This window comes from Lissotriton helveticus, chromosome 7, assembly GCF_964261635.1.
Source record: "Lissotriton helveticus chromosome 7, aLisHel1.1, whole genome shotgun sequence".
Lineage (NCBI taxonomy): Eukaryota > Metazoa > Chordata > Amphibia > Caudata > Salamandridae > Lissotriton > Lissotriton helveticus.
In genome coordinates this window covers 109,995,675-110,015,900 of record NC_136068.1, presented here as the reverse complement: position 1 = coordinate 110,015,900, position 20,226 = coordinate 109,995,675, and the positions used below count along the sequence as shown (strand labels likewise).

General features: G+C 48.9%; 1 protein-coding gene across 1 annotated transcript in view; it reads right to left on the bottom strand.

Moving 5' to 3' along the window:
• LOC144768175 (DEP domain-containing mTOR-interacting protein-like) overlaps positions 1–20,226 on the bottom strand; it is a 150,447-nt gene that overhangs the window by 19,407 nt on the left and 110,814 nt on the right. Inside the window, exons 6-9 of the mRNA XM_078651637.1 lie at positions 12,404–12,589; positions 8,572–8,715; positions 6,745–6,815; positions 6,272–6,376 (exon numbers count right to left, since the gene is read on the bottom strand). Coding sequence (XP_078507763.1) covers positions 6,272–6,376; positions 6,745–6,815; positions 8,572–8,715; positions 12,404–12,589 — 506 coding nt within the window. The remainder of the gene's footprint in view (positions 1–6,271; positions 6,377–6,744; positions 6,816–8,571; positions 8,716–12,403; positions 12,590–20,226) is intronic.

Here is a 20,226-nt window from a genome sequence, read left to right as displayed (position 1 = left end):
GTGGCGGGGTCGTTGGTCAGGGAGAGGATCAGCTGGGTGTCGTCGGCGTAGGAGATTATGTTGAGGTTGTGTTGGCGTGCGATGGCCGCGAGGGGGCTCATGTAGACGTTGAAGAGGGTGGGGCTCAGTGAGGATCCTTGAGGGACGCCGCAGATGACTTTGGTGGCCTCTGACTTGTACGGTGGTAGGCGGACTCTCTGTGTTCTTCCGTCGAGGAAGGAGGTGATCCATTCCAGCGCCTTGTCCTGGATTCCGATGTTGCCGAGGCGCTGTACTAGGGTGCGGTGGCAGACGGTGTCGAAAGCCGCGGAGAGGTCCAGGAGGATGAGGGCCGCTGTTTCTCCGTTGTCCATCAGAGTTCGTATGTCATCGGTGGCAGCGATGAGGGCGGTCTCGGTGCTGTGGTTCGCTCGGAAGCCAGACTGTGAGGGGTCGAGGGATCCATTCGTCTCGAGGAAGGCGGCCAGCTGTTTGTTGACTGTCTTCTCGATGACTTTGGCCGGGAACGGGAGGAGCGATATGGGACGGTAGTTCTTGAGGTCGGTGGGGTCTGCTGTGGGTTTCTTGAGAAGAGCGCTGAGTTCGGCGTGCTTCCAGCTCTCAGGGAAGGTGGCGGTGTCGAAGGAGGTGTTGATGATGTCCCGCAGGTGGGGTGCGATGACCGCGTCGGCCTTGTTGAAGACGTGGTGAGGGCAGGGGTCAGTCGGAGATCCGGAATGGATGGAGTTCATAGTGCGGATAGTGTCTTCGGTGCTGATCGGAGTCCAGGTGCGGAGGGTGGTGGTGGGTGGCGTTGTTGCGGTTGTGGCTTGCGTTGGTTGGTTGCTGAAGCTGTTGTGTATGTCCGCGATCTTGTTGTGGAAGTAGGAGGCGAGGGAGTTGCAGAGGTCTTGCGACGGGGTGATGTCATTGTTTCCGGCGTTGGGGTTGGAGAGCTCTTTCACGATGTTGAAGAGTTCCTTGCAGTTGTGTGCGTTGTTGTCCAGCCGGTCCTTGTATGTGTTTTTCTTGGTGGCGCGGATCAGTTGGTGGTGTTTTCGGGTGGCGAGCTTGAGGGTGGTCATGTTGTCCGTCGTTGGTTCCCTTCTCCAGACTTTCTCGAGGGCCCGACAGTTCTTCTTGGAGCTCTTGAGTTCGTCGGTGAACCATGGTGTTTTTCTGCTGCCGGGTCTGCTGGGCGGGGTTCTCAGTGGGGCGAGTTCGTCCGCGCAGTTGCTGATCCACTTCGTGAGGGTGTCGGCGGCCTGGTTGGGGTTCGCTGAGCTGGCGGGGGGTGCTGACTAAGGGAAGCGGTGAGTTGGTCGGCTGTGATCTTGTTCCAGCTTCTTCGGGCAACCTGTTGCTGGTGGTGGTGGCTCGTCGTTCTTCTGAAGCTGAAGTGGACGCAGCTGTGGTCCGTCCAGTGGAGCCCTGTTGCGTGGGTGAAGGTGACGTCTTTGCTGGATGAGAAGACGGCGTCGAGTGTGTGTCCGGCGAGGTGGGTGGGGGTGGTCACCAGTTGCTTGAGTCCCAGGTTGGCGAGGTTGTCGAGCAGGCTGATGGTGTTGCGGTCGCTGTTGTTCTCCAGGTGGAAGTTGAGGTCCCCCAGGAGGATGTAGTCGGCGGAGGGGAGGGCATGCGGGCTGACGAAGTCGGCGATGTCCTCGCTGAATCGTGTGCGTGGACCCGGGGGTCGGTAGATCAGGGTGCCTCTGAGGGTGGTCCTCGGGTTGGTGTGGATCTGGAAGTGCAGGTGTTCAGCGGTGGTTAGGGTGTCGTCGGTGTTGGTCGTGATGCGGATGGTGTCTCTGTGGATGATGGCGATGCCTCCTCCTGTCTGGTTGACGCGGTCCCTCCGGATGATCTTGTAGCCCTCCGGAATGGCGATGGCGATGTCTGGGGCAGAGGAGGCGTTCATCCAGGTCTCGGTGAGGAAGGCAACGTCAGGGGCGGTGGTGTCGAGGAGGTTCCAGAGTTCTACGGCGTGTCTGTGGACGGAGCGGGTGTTGAGCAGGATGCACTTGAGGTGGTTGCTGCTGATGTTCGGCTTGGCGAGTGCTGGTGCAGGGTGAGTCCGGATGCAGGTGAACTTGCAGGCGTGGCAGCTGAAGGGTCCGTGGGTGTGCTTCGGGGCGGCTCGGTGACATCCTGGGATGCGGCCGGTGTTGAGTGCGATGAGATCGGCGGCGTTGTAGGTTCGTCGGGTCGGCTTCCGTCGGTGGGGGCCAGGGGTCCTGGCACTGGGCGCGGTCCAGGCGTGGACGGGCGCAGACGGGCTTACCTTTGGCGCGCCTTCGGCGCACAATTGGCGCGCCCGCTGCGCGTCAACGCTGCGCGTTCGCACGGTCGCCATTTGAGGCGAAGTGCGCGGGTGGGCGGAGCAGCTGGGAGGCGGGAGCGGGGAGGGAACAGAAGGGAAAAAGGGGCGGGGTCGGCGGTGGTGGCGGGAAGCGGGGGGCGGAAGGCGGGAACCACGAAGGACAGCGGGCAGCGAATACGAGGGAAATCAGGCACAGAAGACAATCAGTGGCACGCTAACACGGGCAGAACTACGAGAAACAGGCACAAAGGATGGGCAAAAAAACACAACACTAAACGCGGGCAAAAACAACGAGGGAGAAAACAAGCACAAATGATAGAAAAAACAGAGCAGAGCAGCGACAGCAGGGTCAGCCGGCAGCGCGCCTGGCAGCGAGGCAGAGGGCACAGCAGGGGTGCACACGCAGCAGCTGGTGGCCGTGCGGCGCGGGGGTGTCCCACAAGTGGGTCACACTCACCTGTGTCGCACGGTCGCCTTTTGAGGCCAAGTGCGCGGGTGGGCGGAGCAGCTGGGAGGCGGGAGCGGGGAGGGAACAGAAGGGAAAAAGGGGCGGGGTCGGCGGTGGTGGCGGGAAGCGGGGGGCGGAAGGCGGGAACCACGAAGGACAGCGGGCAGCGAATACGAGGGAAATCAGGCACAGAAGACAATCAGTGGCACGCTAACACGGGCAGAACTACGAGAAACAGGCACAAAGGATGGGCAAAACAACACAACACTAAACGCGGGCAAAAACAACGAGGGAGAAAACAAGCACAAATGATAGAAAAAACAGAGCAGAGCAGCGACAGCAGGGTCAGCCGGCAGCGCGCCTGGCAGCGAGGCAGAGGGCACAGCAGGGGGGCACACGCAGCAGCTGGTGGCCGTGCGGCGCGGGGGTGTCCCACAATGTGTGTGCTTTTTCATTTCTCCATCCTACCCATTCCCAGTAGAATACTACTCATATTATATGGCAGATAAAAAGGCAAAGGATGTCAAAGGTAATAGTGAAGCAAAATATAGTACATACATTATTACAAAATTATAGAAAGAAATGCCATTTCACAGCTAGTTTATGTGACCTACCTCTACAATCTATCAGCTAGATGCAACAAACAAAAATCCGCTCGCAAAGGGGCAGATTCTCAGAATCTGCCCCTTTGCGACCGGTATTTTTGCATTTGGGATGCATCATCCCAAATGCAAAAATCGCATATTGAGAAATCGCCAAATTGCGATTATTTGCATTTAAGGAATCTCAAATTCAGATTCCTTAAATGCAATGCATGAAAGTTTTAAAAATAGCGAATTCGCTAATAGGGCACGCAAATTACCATGAAGTACAACTTCATGGTAATTTGCAAAAACATAAAAAAATGCACTAAAGTGCATTTTTCAAAGTTTCATGATGCGCACACACATGCCCTAAGGGCATGTGTGTGCGCAACATATGTGCACAGATCAATTTCAGGGGTGCAACAGGGTGTCCTTTGGACACCCCTGCACCCTTGAAATCGCAATCTCAATTTGTGATTCGCTAATTGTGATTCGCAAATTGAGATTGTCTTCCCATTCATTCCTATGGGCCTCTAGGCCCATAGGAATGAATGGGGAGGTATTCCTTAATTGCAACTCGCAATTTGCGAGTCGCAATTAAGGAATTCTAAGAAATCGCTATTTTTTTAGTGATTTCTTGATGCGTTCCATTTTACTATTCCTTAATAGCGAATCGGTATTTTTCGCTATTAAGGAATCGCAACATGGGTTGTTGATGCATCTGGGAGTATATCTTTTAGGCTGTTTCATGAGTAGATTGAACTCTAATACACATTCTTTGTTCCAGTACAACCTGTGCCTTCTTCCAATTTCAAAAGAAAATTGTGGTTTAAAGCATATCAATTGTTTCTATGTGTCTAAAATGTCCTGGGGGGAAGGGGTGCGGGGGTGGGGGGGGGGCACTATATTAAGGATCAGATGATTAGAATGATGAGTTTGCAATTGTGTGAGAGGGCGCGCTGTAAAATGTTTAGATCAGTTTGATGACTACATTTTGCATCTTACATCAGTATAATTGACCAACATGTGTGCAATATATGCTGTTCTGGACAATTTCCTAAACTAACATGTGAGATGAGAGTGCCTCCCCTGGAAGAGGCAGCCGTAGGTATGAAGATCTTCTGCACGGTCCATGGCGTGTAACCAGTAGTTGCCCAAAAAGTCAGGGATGCCCACAGGCTGGGTAAGTAGCCATTAATACCACATCAACCGTGCTACTGAGAGAATAATAGTTCAGTCTCAAATTTCAGCGGTAGATGGCCATGCTACAATATGTGATGCTGGGAAATTTACTGTTTATTGGCACTGTACAAAACTTTGTTCTATTGCTCAGGAAGTTATGGCCTGGATTATGGCAGCCTCACATTCTTTACTGTCAAATGTTTTATTCAGGATATTTAAGTTACATTTAAGTGGATGTACGTTGTTAGAAAGCATGCTTTTACTACACATGCCTTTACAACGCAGGTTTTTCAACGCAGGTCGTTACAATGACTTGCATTGGGGGGTGCTGGATATTGAATAGTTTAATTTACTACTCCAACTCCAGTCCCCGTGGATAGTAAGGAAGGTGTTGGATAGTAAATTAAACTATTACCTATCCTAGAGCGCCCCCCAGTGCAATTGGTTGTAATGACTTGCGTTTAAAAACCTGCGTTGTCAAGGGACTGCATGGTAAAAGTTGCGTCGTAAAGGATGTTTCCCCATTTAAGTTAGTTATCTCTTGGGTCTGAAATAAGAATGCCACACCAGGCCATATTATGTAGTAAACAACAGGGGCAGAACAATTTTGTATCGACATTTGTACCTGTGGATCAGTACAAAAACATTTTAACGAACCAACAAGTGCGTAGAGGCAAAGGCTGCTTCGGTCAATGGATGCAAAAGTAGTTTTCTCATTGGTCTGTTTCTGCAAATGTGAGTGCTCAAATGCATTGCACTAAAATTGCACAGTCATATAGAAACATATTAACCAAGGTGTCCCGGGGGCACAATGGTTGTTTGTGCCCGCTTTGTGCACCCCTGGGGCACTTTGGTATTACAGAAGGGGCCTCAGTCACTGGTGCGGCCCCTTCTGTAATACCGAAAGCGCTGGTGCATATACAGCACCAGCGCTTTCTCAAGAGAGCGTTCCCTCATTTGCATGGGGGTGTGGCCCATGCAAATGACGGAACTGCCTTTGCACCCACGCCTTATTACAGATACGGACACAAAGGCAAAGAAACTCCCAGGAGGCACACTGTCAATGTGCCGCCTGATAGTAGCTCCCTGGAGGGGAAAAATGGATCCCATAGACCCCCCAGACATCCACCTTGCAGGTGGGTGCAGCCACTCACCGCACCCGACTGGTACGAGTTGCGACCTGCACTATGAAACACGGAGTGGCTGCTTTTAAGCTGCTCCGTATTTTACTTAACCCGTTTGCTGCAGGGCAAATTCAGCCGCAGTGCGAGGGGGGGCAGGGTTGGGCATGACGCTCCTGTACTCAGGACGGCTCCCGGCCATCATAAATCACAGTGGGCGTGTGCTAATGACGGCCGAGAGCTGTCCGAACTCCGCCCACTGATAAATTCTCTCGCACAGGCGGGGAATTAATACCGCGTGGGCGGAGCAGCAACGTTCGGACAGCTGCCGGCCGTCATGAGCACACGCCTACTGTGACTCATGACAGCCGGGAGCCGTCATGAACACTCAAGGAGTTAAATGCTGCCCCTAGGCCAGCAAGAGTTTGCGGCTGCCCTGTGAGCAGTGCATTCTCTGTAATAGAATGCAATTTCCCTGTTTGCGCACGGCGTAGCTGTTTAAGGTGTGCCAGGCGCAAACAGGGAAAATGCGTCCTATACATAATGGAGCCCCGGGTGCGCAGGAAAGGTGGCAATGCAAGAGTCCTCCCATGGGACTCAGGACCTTCTCTCGGGTCATCATACAGAATTCCCTTACCTTCAAGCCTGCTGCAGAAGCTGGGCCACCGGGGTCTACAGCCTGGATGTGACAGGGTCTCCCTCCGCGAACCACAAAGCCCCAGCCTACAGCATCTCCTACAATCTGCAAGAGAAATAGCTTAAATATCGCTGAACCGGCAACAACAGCTTCTTTCTTGAGATCTGTCCAAAAAGTGGAACAGTACTGAATCCAATAACATCAGTGTGCTGGAAGCCTATCAACTAGTGGGCAGAATTTCAGTCATTTGAAATTTTGATTATCCCTACAGAGCTCCAAGTATCTTTTAATATCCATTACAGTGCACATCAACTACCAATAACCTGCTTTTTCTGTTTAGCCAATCAGAAATGAGAAAGACCACCAGGAGCTTCCATTGGTTGTTGACATGGATTGCAGTTTTTATAGATTATAATGAGCAGACTACAAAACAGGGTTGTTTGTTGAATTTAGTATGTCATCAATTGACTCACCGTTAGGGTTTTCTTCAGGTAAGGCGCTCCTGGGGATAACAGCTCCTCATTTGTGACTTTCCGCTTTAACACTGTAACAGGAATGACTTATATCAGGGAACGGACTGAAAAACGGGTGATGTGCTGTACGCATAATCTGATTGGTCAAAACTGTGACATCACTTTACTGAATTCATAGCCCGCATCTCACACAAGTCCATAATCACACATGATGGCATAATGCCAAAGCCATGTACAGACCCTAAACCTTGTGTCTGGAATATTGAAGCCCTTCTGCAGCTTTAAGATTTTGTTTTACCAAATATGTTTTTGGAAATTGGGTTGTGACACAATATCTGTCACAAAAGATCCTGTCCGTCACCCTTGTCCATCATGCACATAGCAAATAATTGCCTGACACGCGGCAATGTCTAGAAAACATGAGACTTTATCCTTTCATGAGGGAATTTGCTCACAATTAAATGGCATCTTTTGAGGACCATAAAGTGGGCTCTATTGGGTGCCTCTTCTGCATGAAAGAGGCACCACAAACTGGATCAATTATATTTTGGATTCCTTGGACTGTGTGTCTTAGGCATATTGACTCTTGCAAGGGCATTTTTAATCACCAGAGGTATTTGCCAAGAGTGGAAACGTGTACACCCCATCTGACCATCAGTCACTCATTTAGGGCATCATTCATGAAGTGAAATGGTTCACTGCAAGTCACAACTTCACATGCAGAGAGACAGCCGGCTCCATAAAGCTCTGTTGACGCAGCCGGACAGTTTACCACTAAGCACAAGGTGATACACTGCGGGCCCTATTCACAAAGTACATTGTGTAGTACTTCAAGTAGTAAAAATAGTCCTACCATCATACTACAAAATGTTACCTTCCAACCTACTTGTGGAGGCCTATGCCTCCACCTATCCTAATATGTATGTGTGTAGATCTCTGTCTAACTCTCTATGTGTTTTCACAGTAAATGTGGGCGGGACAGGTGGGAGTGGCAGGAAAATTAGGGATATTTACGAATAAATGGCAGAGTGTTAGGGAGGGTTTAATGAGGACTAGAGAAGGTGTTAGGGTGTAACATGCTCCCACCCACAAAAGGGTAGGCTCATTGCCATTGCCATATTCCAAAGTTACTACAGACAAAAAAGACCCAAAACAATTGTAAATGTTTTCCAGCTTAGAGGTCGATTAATTCTAGCACCACATATGGCAAACAACTGGTACTGGTACTGCAAAACCCACTCACAGAACTTTTTACCTATACTTCTCTTTATTCTTCTTTCTCCCCTTTCTGCCCCTCTTGCTCACTGTCATAATCTCATGATGAAAAAAGTCTCAGTGCTAAGGACCAAGACTTATGGTTAAGTGCAGCTTTAGTTTTGTTTTCTGTCTCACGCAAGTCCAAAGCTACATCTCAAGGCCATGCCTCTAGTCTGATGGCCTGTGTAGTTGTCTTTAGTACAGGAGTTGCAGGGTAGGGTGACTATTTTACTGTAGTTCACTATGGCCTCTGTCCCTTGATTTTTTCATCTACAAATTATTGATTTCAGATGTTAGAAAACACATCAAAACTACTGCGGAATGCATTAGGCGTTCAACCAAATGTCCATGACTACAATCTGAGACCTAGGAGGCGGTGGTCACCATAAAGCAGCGCAAAGGAGGCCAGAGATTTGAGGTGTCCACAGCACTCCAGACATGGCTCCATGGAGCAGAGAAAACGGTTTGCATTAGGGCCCATGGCACTCTTTCGAAGTCACCGCTCCGTACTTCTGGCCCGATGCAGGGATGTGCTGACACAGAGTGAGGAACAAGCGGCCCACAGCTTACCTGACTTGGGGTTACACTCGACAGTTGGCATGAAGCCCAGGCTCGGAGGGGTGACAAAGTAGCTGCTGTTGTTGGAACCGCCCAAGGATGTGACACTGCTCCTGCGAACCGCACACACCAGCTTGATCTCCTTGCTGGGCTGGACTGAACGAGAAGCAAGAGATGAACATAGAAGACCGTCATATAATGCAATGAATACTTAGGGCTCGATTACGAGTTTAGCGGTCCATAGTACTGCCAAACCTGTGGGGGTGCAGCGGTCCCTGCTGCACTGGAAGTCTGACTGCATAATTGGACTGGCATGGGACTGCCACAACCGGAAGGGATCCGCGACCCCTGGCGGTGGCACGGTGGTGTAAGGCTGCATATTACGAGTTTACTCACTGCCTGCAGTCTCATAGCGGTGTACATGCCATGAATATGGTGGTGGTGGGGAAACTAAGGCCCCCCCCCCCGGTGCCTCGGGCCATGGGGATGCATGCAGGGGGTACATGGTGTGCCCCCCTATCTGCATGCATGCTGAGTTCCTAAACAGCATGGACAGTCCACGCTGTACAGGAACTTGTAATGGCAGTGCCTTTTTCAAAGGCATCGCCATTGGAACACCAAACGACCGCCCGCCAGACAACAACGGGCGGCCAGTGGTCGAGTTTAGCAGTGCAGGAGTAGGGAGGTGGTGTGCCGCCCCTTTCCTGCACCACCAAACTAGTAATCAGGCCCTAAGTAAGCAGCCTGTACATGGCACAAGCTCCTGATCTTCTGCATAAACAACCCCTATTTGCTGCACTAAGGAATTATACTGCAGGTGTGATCTCCGATCCCTTATCTAACACTTGATTTTTTATTTTACTGAACACAGTTACTACTTTTCAAAACAAGCACTGGCAAAACCCATTGGTCAGGCTCTTATTTGGAACATGGATTAAAACATTAAAAAACACCTGCTAGAAAAAAAGAGTGATAGCTTTCTGTGTGGAATGCATTTATGAGGTAAAGTGTTTAATGTTTGATGATTCAGTCTACCTTTGAAATGTTGAACAGTACTCGCGTTACATTGGGATGTAGGACGTTACAACGCATGCTTTTACAACGCATGCCATTACAACGCAGGTTTTACAACGCAAGTCGTTACAACGACTTGCGTTGGGGGGCGCTGGATAGTGAATAGTTTAATTTACTATTCCAACTCCAGTCCCCGTGGATAGTAGGGAATGTGTTGGATAGTAATTAAACTATTCCCTATCCTAGAGCGCCCTCCAGCGCAATTTGTTGTAATGACTTGCGTTGTAAAAGTTGCGTCGTAATGGTAGTGTGTTGTAAAAGTTGCGTTGTAAAGGATGTTTCCCGTTACATTGCTCAGGCAATACAAAGCAAGCACTCTATGGGAGGCGGAGTAGCACCGAGCATCCAATAGCATGAGGTGAGAGAAAAATACTTGCCTGTGTGAAGTTAAAGCCTACTCTGTATGTTTTAAAGAATAGGTACCAATTGGTATAGCAGACAACTGCACTGAGAAGCCAGGCCTAAAAAACCTTAAGTCTGAAGAAATAAAAATGTTAACTTCCACCCAAAAATCTGCAGAGGGGCAGCATACACATACAGAACACAGATCTCCTCCCCCTGGAGTAACAAACCTTTTATTAAACATGCATTGTATAACCCACATTCAGCATCCTTAATAAACACCCCTGGCAATAAGTGGAGACATCAGCTAACTACTCCTCTGGAGTTCATCGTAAAACAGTGCACGTTAGGTCCCAAATAGTATCTTTCATGCATTTGGCTAATATCCACCTCAATTTGCCTCTTGCTGCACCACACAATCTAGTTTCTGACCGCATTATTTTATTGCGTCGGATCATGAAGATAAGGAAGTAAAATCACTGCTTCCTCCACACTTCCACCAAATCAGTATCTATACTTCCAACTTCTTCTAAACTGCCATATTTAAATATATATATAGTGTCACGTGGCCGATAGGGACATTGTCGACATCGCTAAGTTAGCATGAGCCCAGCAGCCATGATGATGCTTTTGCGCGCATCACTACATGGCTTTATATTTGCAACACTCTGTTTATGCCTTTCACATGAGAACTGTCTGCTTTGTTCGTTCTCTGCCAGTTCCTGGAGTTTAGTCTGAACATTGTGAGCAAAGTCGATAAACAATGCCCCTTGTTATTCTGTTCTGGTCAGTCCCTAGCGCCTAGACAAAACGTGCTAGCACAGTTACTGCTGGAAACTCGTGCTTTGATATTATAGAGATGCATGTTTAGGTAACACACACTTTGAGAGGGAGCTTTCCAGGAAGAAGAGCCATGCAGTTGCTATGATGTAGAAATACCATCTAGGCACTAAGGTATGGGGTCTGCTGACAAAGCCCGGAGACCTTCTATTATATAATGATCCTGCTTCTTCCAAGGGGAGGGTGGTTAGGCCTTATAGTCCTTTATCCACTTTCCATATATGATGACATCTCCCTTTATGATATATGGCCTTGCTGCAATTCTAACTGCATTTATATTATGCATTTTGCTGCTGGTCGTGGCTCGTAAACAGCGTTTTAGAGCACAATAGTTGAAATAAACATTTTAAACTACACTCATGTTTTAGTCAGTTCTTATTGTGGACAGGTATGAGATCACTTTTCAGCTCTCCCCAGGATTTGAAGAATTGCCTACAATAACTTTTGTCTAAAGTCCCAGTTACAAGAAAGGAGGAGTTGGGTGTGGACATACCATGTGGTTGGAAATAATATTGCTGACCAGTATCCCTGCACAGAAATCAGGCCATTACAAGATAATCTCTAAGGAATGGGAATAACAGCAGGGATCCATTTTTTCCAAGTGAAATTCCACACAAAATTCCTATCCCATGGGGAATAATATTTCCATTTACCGTGCGATCTGAGGAAGCGGTAAATAGGAACTGACAAGCTGGTGCAAGGTAGTGTTGTGAGCAGGGCCGGACTGGCAATAGCTAGCATCGGGCGTTTCCCCGGTGGGCCCCAGGGTGGAGGCCGGTTTTGGGCAATCTGGGGGGGCCATTTTTGTTACCTGGGTCAGTAAGACCAGCCCTCTGTAACAAAATTGGCCGAAACGGCCCTCGCAAACAGCTCGGCTGCACCCCCCCCCCCTCCCGCCAGGGTGGGCCGACCGAGCAGTTTGCCGGGACCGGTTTCAGTTCCCAGTCCAGCCCTGGCTGTGAGGAAGGTTGAGGGAAGGACACAAAGGGCCATTTGTACAAACCCCTATCACCACTGGAGCGTTACTTTTCTTGATGCTCCAGTGGCATAGCGTAATTTCTCATATTGACAAGGTGGCGCTGAGCCACTTAATGTGGCTTAATGCCACCTTGTAAATATGCCCCTTTCCACAAGAGTCCTATGCTGCAAAGGGACGTGCAATGGATGTTGCTGTGGGCATTCCACAACAAAACCTATTGTGTTTTTTACACTGCCCCAGATTTACAAGGCTGAGGCTGCGGCCAAAACAGCGTCATTCTAACGCCAGGCATTAGAAAGCCTGATCAATCCAGTAACTGGTCACATTAACCCATTTACTGCTGCTGTAATTCCGCCGCAGTGAGGGTGTTTCTTTGCGCGGGTGGGGCCGCGTCAGCCGTTGGACGTGCGCAGCACTAGGAAGGTAGTGCTGCGACGTCCAACGGCGGACGGCAGCACTTATGGGGTTAACAACAATGCTTTATTATGACATGAATTACTCATTGTTCCAGGGTTCTGAGTTCCCTCTTTGTCCTGAAGCCAATATTCTAAGCAGATTCGCCCTCCAAACGCCCCCTCTTCCCCTCCTCCCGTCACTGCCCTCACTCACCTGACAGGAAGCTGGAGTTGCCTGGCTCGGGGTTCAGCTTCCGGAGGCAGAAGGGGCTGTCAGGGCTCCCCGGCTGTGGGCGAATCAGGTTGTCGTTCAGAAGCTCGGTCAGCCTCCGGCGCCGGCGGAAGTTGATCCGAAACAGATAGAGCAGGTTACTGTCGAAGAAGTGGTGCCTGTTGGAGACTGTGGAATAAACACGGTCACTCGTGGGGAGGAGGCCTGGAGGTCTGTGACCAGAACAGGCCAGAATACTCTGTCAGACACGCAGGGCAGCCGCGGCCCGGGCCGCCGTTCTGGGCCTGTCCTTTAGAAACAAAAGCCCCTGCTCAGCAGTTTGTGGGTCAAAGCTCCTGCGGCAGGGGTCACTGTCGTGCGTGACGTGGGGCTTCCGCTGTGTGTCTGTGCACAATTGTGTGAAGAATGTCTGCAGAAAGAGTGCAGAGGAAGCACAAAAGGACAGCAAGCGTGCAGAGGCACAGGCCACACAAAAGCACACGGAGATCCACACGATAACAACCACACATTCAAAGGCATCTGGCCACAAATACAAAAAAAACACTAGGACTACAGCTGGAAAAATTAAAGGGACTGGGGCAAAAAGTAACAGGGAGAGCAGAGCATTTCTGGCATGAATTTGTGCAACAAATGTCATGGAAAACTATGATAAAGTCTCTGCAAAATTCAAAAAAGTGTATTACTTTATCATGCTTTAATGTTTCAAATTAATAGATAATCTTATATCACTGCATAGAGGCATTAATTAAAAGTTAGAGGGGCAGATTTACAAGCCCCATGCGCCGCCGGTGCATCACGTTGCGTGACGCACTAGTGGCGCAGCCTGGTAAAGGATATTTACAAGGACAGCTAAAGTCACCCTGCGTGACTTAACCTGTGCTTGTAAATATCGCCCCTGTTCACGCAACACTTTGCGTGTTAGGGGCGGGACATGGGTGTTGCTGTGGGTGTTCCCACGCAACGTACATGTCCACTGATGCATTTCCAGATTTACGAGAAATCGTAAACCTGAAAATGCGTCAGTTTGCTGCATCACCATAGGGGTGGCGTAGCCAAGCGAAACGAGGAGAAATGTTTTCATTTCTCCTCGTTTTTTTCCTCTTTCAGAGCGTGCTGCATTCTACAGCACGCATTGAAAGAGGAAAATGCCTGCAGTGATTGCTTTTGTGCAGGAAGGGGCCCTTCCTTCACAAAAGCAACCTCCCCATGGCGCAGGCATCCTTGCACCATGGTGCAAGGGTGCCTGCGCCGGTGCATGGCAGCTGTTTCTGCGCCAGCGCAGAGTAGAGCACAGGAATGCGACATATCATTGTAAATATGTCGCATTCATGTGCTCTGAAAGTGCCGCAGTGTGGCGCAGCCAAAGAGCTTGCGGTGCCGCACTGCGGCACTTTCTTGTAGATCTGCCCCACAGTGTTTAAATGTGAACCTTGAAGCATTCTAGGCACCTCTCTCCCTTGCAACAATGGTATTGGTGAAGGAAGCGGCAAGTCAGTTTTCACATGTGCCCTATAGGTGGGATTCTTAGTATACATAAAGTAACATTATTGTCTATTGAATCAAACACAAGATATACTTTCATAGGATCAACCAATTTGGTAAACCCGGACATCTGTATTTAGCCCAGAATTTTCTGGTTTTAGTTTGTGCAGTTGAGACACTAGTGAGGTGTCGCTTTCTCTCTCCAGTAGGTTTACATCAAAGGTTAATGCTTTTTCTAACATTATTGGCACTTGTGGGTAGAGTGTGGATGGCAGGCAGAAGCCACATGAAAGGGTGGCTCGTTTTCTCGAACTGAGTCAGAGCCTATCTCGAGCCTTCATCAGGTCGCCCACCTCTAACCAAAAAGAAATATGCCCAATGCACCACCACAGATACCCATAACCATACGTAAACATGCACACACAAACAGGGAGAAGAGAAGCATGCTGCGGTAATCAGACACACAAAAGCACAGAGAAGAACACATCCACAGCCACAGATATGCCACCTGCGCCACCACATTTACCCACAACCACACACATGCACCCACAAACAGGCCCAAAGTGAATACTCTCATGAAGGCAGCCAGCCACACGAATGTACACACACATCCTCAAATGGATGAAGATGCTACAACAATTGATAAACAAGAACATCAGAACACCATCACTCATCAACGTAATGCTAGAATCATCACAGGGAGTGACTTTGGGCCAGATGTACGAAATACTTATTTTGCGTTTCCTAAATAGCGATTCTTTGGAAACCGCTATTTGGGAAATGCGAAACGGGATGTACAAAAATAGAGATTCCCTAATAGCGATTCCTACAGAGTGGGAATCACTATTAGCAAATCGCTATATATGTAACACCAAACCATTTGTTCCTATTGGGCCTAAAGGCCCATGGGTACAAATGGTTTTGCATTTCCTAATTTGCGATTTCCTAATTAGGCAATTTTAAAGCAAAAGTGACGTTCAAGCTGCACCCCGAAAAAAGCAGTACACATGTAAAGTGCACAAATGCCATAGGTGCATGTGTGTGCTTTATGGCACTTTAAAAAAAAGCATTTTGGAGTGTTTTTTTTACGGTTACCATCAACTTTGAGTCAATGGTAATAGCTTTTCCTAAATGCCCAATTCGCATTTAGTAAATCCTTTGTACATGTGCATAGGAAATCTCAAATAAGAAATCCCTATTTCTAATTTCCTTTTTGGGTGATCGAAAAATGCGATTTTGTACTGAGTAGAAATCGCATTTTGGGCCTGATGTATGTAGGAACCATTTTGCGATTCCCTAATTGTGAATCCTTGCGATACGTAATTAGGAAATTGCAAAACGGCTTGTATGAAAATGTGTTGAACACTTTCTGCAATTCCTAGAGGGTCACAAATCACCTACCTCATAAAAATGAATGAGGTAGGTCGCAATTTGCGACCCCTCAGGAACCGCTAAAATCACGGGGATGGTGGCCAGCTGGGATCAGGAGACCATCATGTCCATGATTGCTTTTAAATAAAGCAGGCAATTTTTTTAAATACAGCCTGTTTTCCTTAAAGGAAGACGGGTTGCATTTAAAAAAAAAAATGAAAAGTTCTCTTTTCGTTTTCTAAGAGCAGGCAGTGGTCCCCGGGACCACAGCCTGCAATGAAAATACTTTTTGCTGCCATTTCCAAATGGGAAGGGGTTCCTTGGAGACCCCTTTCTGTTTGCAAATGGGTTACCACCTACTTGAAGCAGGTGATAAAATGCAAATGTTTTGCTACCACATTCACGGTTACAAAGCATTCATACATACCATTAGGATTCGCTATTTGGAAGGGACGCCCTAAGCACACCCCTTCTGAATAGCAAATCACAAACCCATTTTGCAATTCAGTAACAGGTTAAAGAATCGCAAAAAAGGGTTTGATACATGTGAGAAGCATTTTTTGAGTTCGCAAACAGGCCAAATCTGAGAAACGGCCCGCTTGCGAAAAATGCTTGATACACGTGGCCCTTTGTGATTCCCAAACAGCCTTTGCACATGCTAAAAGGCTATTTAGCATGTCTTAACGTGCCAAAAAAGCAATTCATCCCTTTAAGAAATGCTAACTAGCTTGGTACATCTGACCCTTTGTGCTTAAAGAGAATGACACTTTTTTCGGCCCTTGGTAAAAGTTTGCCACATTTTGGTGTGGAAAGACGTGGAGGGTGGACTCTCCGGTTCTAATCAGTGTCCCAGCACTAAATCTGGCAATTACATGTTTGTTCCTATAATGTGGAATAACCACACAGATCCAGGCCTTCCGGGCCCTTTTCCAGTGGATTCTCTCTGAATCCTGGGACAAATCGTCAAACATATTCCACCTGCTCAGAGCAGGTAGGAAACGTTAGCAGGAGAACCAATCAGTGTTGGGAAGTAAGGGAGGGTGGAGGGAAATGGCAGATTAAGGCAGGGATAGGTTAGGCCAGGAGAGCCTTGCATAAAGTATGTAAGTTGTGCAGGTGAGTGTAATTGATGGGCATTAACGCTCGTTGTGGAGCCAGGGCTTACTTTTCATCATCAAACTTTGATCTAGAATAATAGAGAGAAAGACAGAAAAAGGGGAAACGAACGAGGAGAGAAAGATATGAAAACAGTGACAAAGCGAGAAAGAAGGAACAGAGCAGAATTTACACGAGTGTGATAAGCTTTGGTCTCACCATGGTGTCATACGCCGATGACACACAGCTGGCGGTGGCACTTAATGGTGATTCCAATATGGATGCCCCTAACTTTCAGTCAGCCCTCAAAGCTGTGGCAGGCTGGATGGCGAACAACCGATTACAACTTAATGCCTCTAAGACCGAGGTCATTATTTTTGGTAGGGAAGGTGGACTCTGGGGAGATCAATGGTGGCCATCTGAATTGGGCCCTGTTCCCACCCCCGTTGCTGAAGTTAGAAATCTCGGGGTGTGGCTCGACGACAAACTTTCTTTCACCTCCCACACTAAGCGTGTAGCTGGTACATGTTTTGGTGCCCTGCAATGCCTCCGACCCATCTTCAAGTTTTTTGATGCGGACACCAGACAGATCATAGTCCAAGCACTGGTTCTTACCAGACTGGACTATGCCAGCTCTCTGTTGCTGGGTGTGAATCAGGCGGAACTGGCCCGCCTTCAGAGGGTGCAAAACGCGGCGGCCAGGATGCTTGTTGGCCTCCCGAAGTTTGTCTCTGCCCGTCGTACTATTCGAGACCTACACTGGCTGCCTGTTGGGCAAAGAATTAAGTTTAAAGCTTTGTGCTTAACTTTCAAAATTCTTAAGTCTGCCTCCCCTCCTATCCTACTGCAGACAATCCAACATTATGTTCCTTCCAGAGCCCTTCGATCCTCAGGCTCAAATCTCGCCATTGTGCCCCGCTTTAAAAGAGCTAGAATGGGCGGACGCTCTTTTTCAGTGTTGGCGGCAGCTCTCTGGAATTCTTTACCTACTACTCTTCGTTCCATCCCAGATCTGCTCCCTTTTAGGAAGGCACTAAAAACCTTCTTATTCTCTTCAGTTTAACATTGCTTTTCTGGTTATTTCTGCTGTGTTGTGTTCTACCATCTTTGGAAAGCGCCGGGACGCCTCTTGGCTGCGGCATCTGAGCGCTATATAAATTAAAATAACATAACATAACATAACATAACATAAAGGGTTAGGAGGTGTCATGAGATAGGTAGGGGCACAAGGGCAACATTTACGTTCTGCAACCCCGGCATTCTGCAGTGCCCACATTTGCTAGTATGCTTCCTCTTCGGGCCTGGGATGTTTTGTGCTCCTCAGGGCCGGACTGGCCATAGCGGGCACGGGGCGTTTGCCTGGTAGGCCGCTATGGTGGGGGCCGGTTTTGGGCCCCTGGGGGGTCCGTTTTTGTTACCGGGGGTCAGCAATATCGGCCCCCTATAACAAAATTGGCCGAAACCGACCATCGCAAACTGCCCAGCTGCACTCCCCCTCACGCCACGGGGGGGCGGCTGAGCAGTTTGCCAGGGCCAGATTCTGTTCCCAGTCTTGACCTGGTGCTCCTGCTCCAGGCCCTGCAGCAGTTCCTCCCAGTGCACATCTGCACCCCATGGAACTGGACCCAAAGTCTATGGACCTGGAATTATCAGCATTAGAGAAACCAGGCTACCTCGAATAACCCAAGATGGAGGCTCTGGTGGATAACACTCTGGGAGGAATACTGGCACTTTCAAAGCGCGCTGTAGATGCTCACCTTCTCACTCACAAACAAGCAAAAGGAGGTGCACACATACTAAGCCATTCACTCAAACACACACACACACCTAAAGCACATGCGCAAAGCATGAACAGGCACACACTGGAAGCATCCAGGCAGACAAACCCGTAGACACACAAATATGTCAGACTCACATTTGTACACACATGTACAAATAAAGTGCAATGAGGACCACGCTTAAACATCAAACCTTATTTTCAGTTCTTTCTGATTTTTTTTTATCTACAAATGGAAGACACGATTTCAATTTCAGTTTTGCTGTAAGCTTAACCACTGTGCTGTTTTAGCCTCCCTCCACAGGGCTATGTCCACTGGATGGATATAACTTTGTATCTCTCTTTTCTGGATGCTAAATGTATCAATCTAGAAGTTACTTGTGCCAGAAACAAGAGGCAGATTTGGATCTATGGCTACATTTTGATACCAAGTTTAATTGATAACTCCATAAGAAATATTAAAAAGGATCTGATTGGGGGTTAGAAGCTAGAAAGGAGTCCTTTTCAGAGATGGGTATCTTTGATGAAGAATGCTTAATCAATTTGAAAACATGAGTAGAAGATCCTAAAAATAAGATCAGTACAGCAAATAAGTATATAATGTTTTATTAATGCTAAATGTATGTAAATCATGCTTAGCATTAAAGGCCTAGCAGTCTGTATCTAGAATGAATATTATTAGCTATGTCAGAACAGACATCATAAAATGGATGCAGTGCTACATAACCTCACTACACAAACAGGAGCCAAACAAGCACTGGCGTTGCCAATAGGTCTCGCAGTAGGAAAGTTGGAGCTATTACAATTGCAAATAACAATGCCTTTTATTTTTGTTTTCATTTTAAAAACATAAAGGGCTTTGTCATTTACAAAACCAATAGCTCCAACTTTCCTACTGTGAGACCTATTGTGCACTGCACAGTGTGGGTGAAAGTGGCACTGCGTGGGTGTGAGTGGCTTTGAGTGAGTGGCGTTGCGTGGGTGAGTGGCGTTGCGTGGGTGAGTGGCGTTGCATGTGTGAGTGTTGTTGCGTGGGTGAGTGGCGCTGCGTGGGTGAGTGGCGTTGCGTGGGTGAGTGGCGTTGCGTGGGTGAGTGGCGTTGCGTGTGTGAGTGGCGTTGCATGTGTGAGTGGCGTTGCATGTGTGAGTGGCGTTGCGTGGATGAGTGGGGTTGTGTGTGTGAGTGGCGTTGCGTGGGTGAGTGGCGTTGCGTGAGTGAGTTGCGTTGCGTGTGTGAGTGGCGTTGCGTGGGTGAGTGGCGTTGCGTGGGTGAGTGGCGTTGCATGTGTGAGTGTTGTTGCGTGGGTGAGTGGCGTTGCGTGGGTGAGTGGCGTTGCGTGGGTGAGTGGCGTTGCGTGGGTGAGTGGCGTTGCGTGGGTGAGTGGTGTTGCGTGGGTGAGTGGCGTTGCATGGGTGAGTGGCGTTGCGTGAGTGAGTGGCGTTGCGTGGACGAGTGGCGTTGTGTGGGTGAGTGGCGTTGCATGGACGAGTGGCGTTGCGTGGGTGAGTGGCGTTGCATATGTGAGTGGCGTTGCGTGGATGAGTGGGGTTGCGTGTGTGAGTGGCGTTGCGTGGGTGAGTGGTGTTGCGTGGGTGAGTGGTGTTGCGTGGGTGAGTGGCGTTGCGTGGGTGAGTGGCGTTGCGTGGGTGAGTGGCGTTGCGTGGGTGAGTGTTGTTGCGTGGGTGAGTGGCGTTGCGTGGGTGAGTGGCGTTGCGTGGGTGAGTGGCGTTGCGTGGGTGAGTGGCGTTGCGTGGGTGAGTGGCGTTGCATGTGTGAGTGGCGTTGCATGTGTGAGTGGCATTGCATGTGTGAGTGGCGTTGCGTGGATGAGTGGGGTTGCGTGTGTGAGTGGAGTTGCGTGGGTGAGTGGCGTTGCATGTGTGAGTGGCGTTGCGTGGATGAGTGGGGTTGCGTGTGTGAGTGGCGTTGCGTGGGTGAGTGGCGTTGCGTGAGTGAGTTGTGTTGCATGTGTGAGTGGTGTTGCTTTGAGTGAGTGGCGTTGTGTGGGTGAGTGGCATTGCATGTGTGTGTTGTTGCGTGGGTGAGTGGCATTGCGTGGGTAAGTGGCGCTGCGTGGGT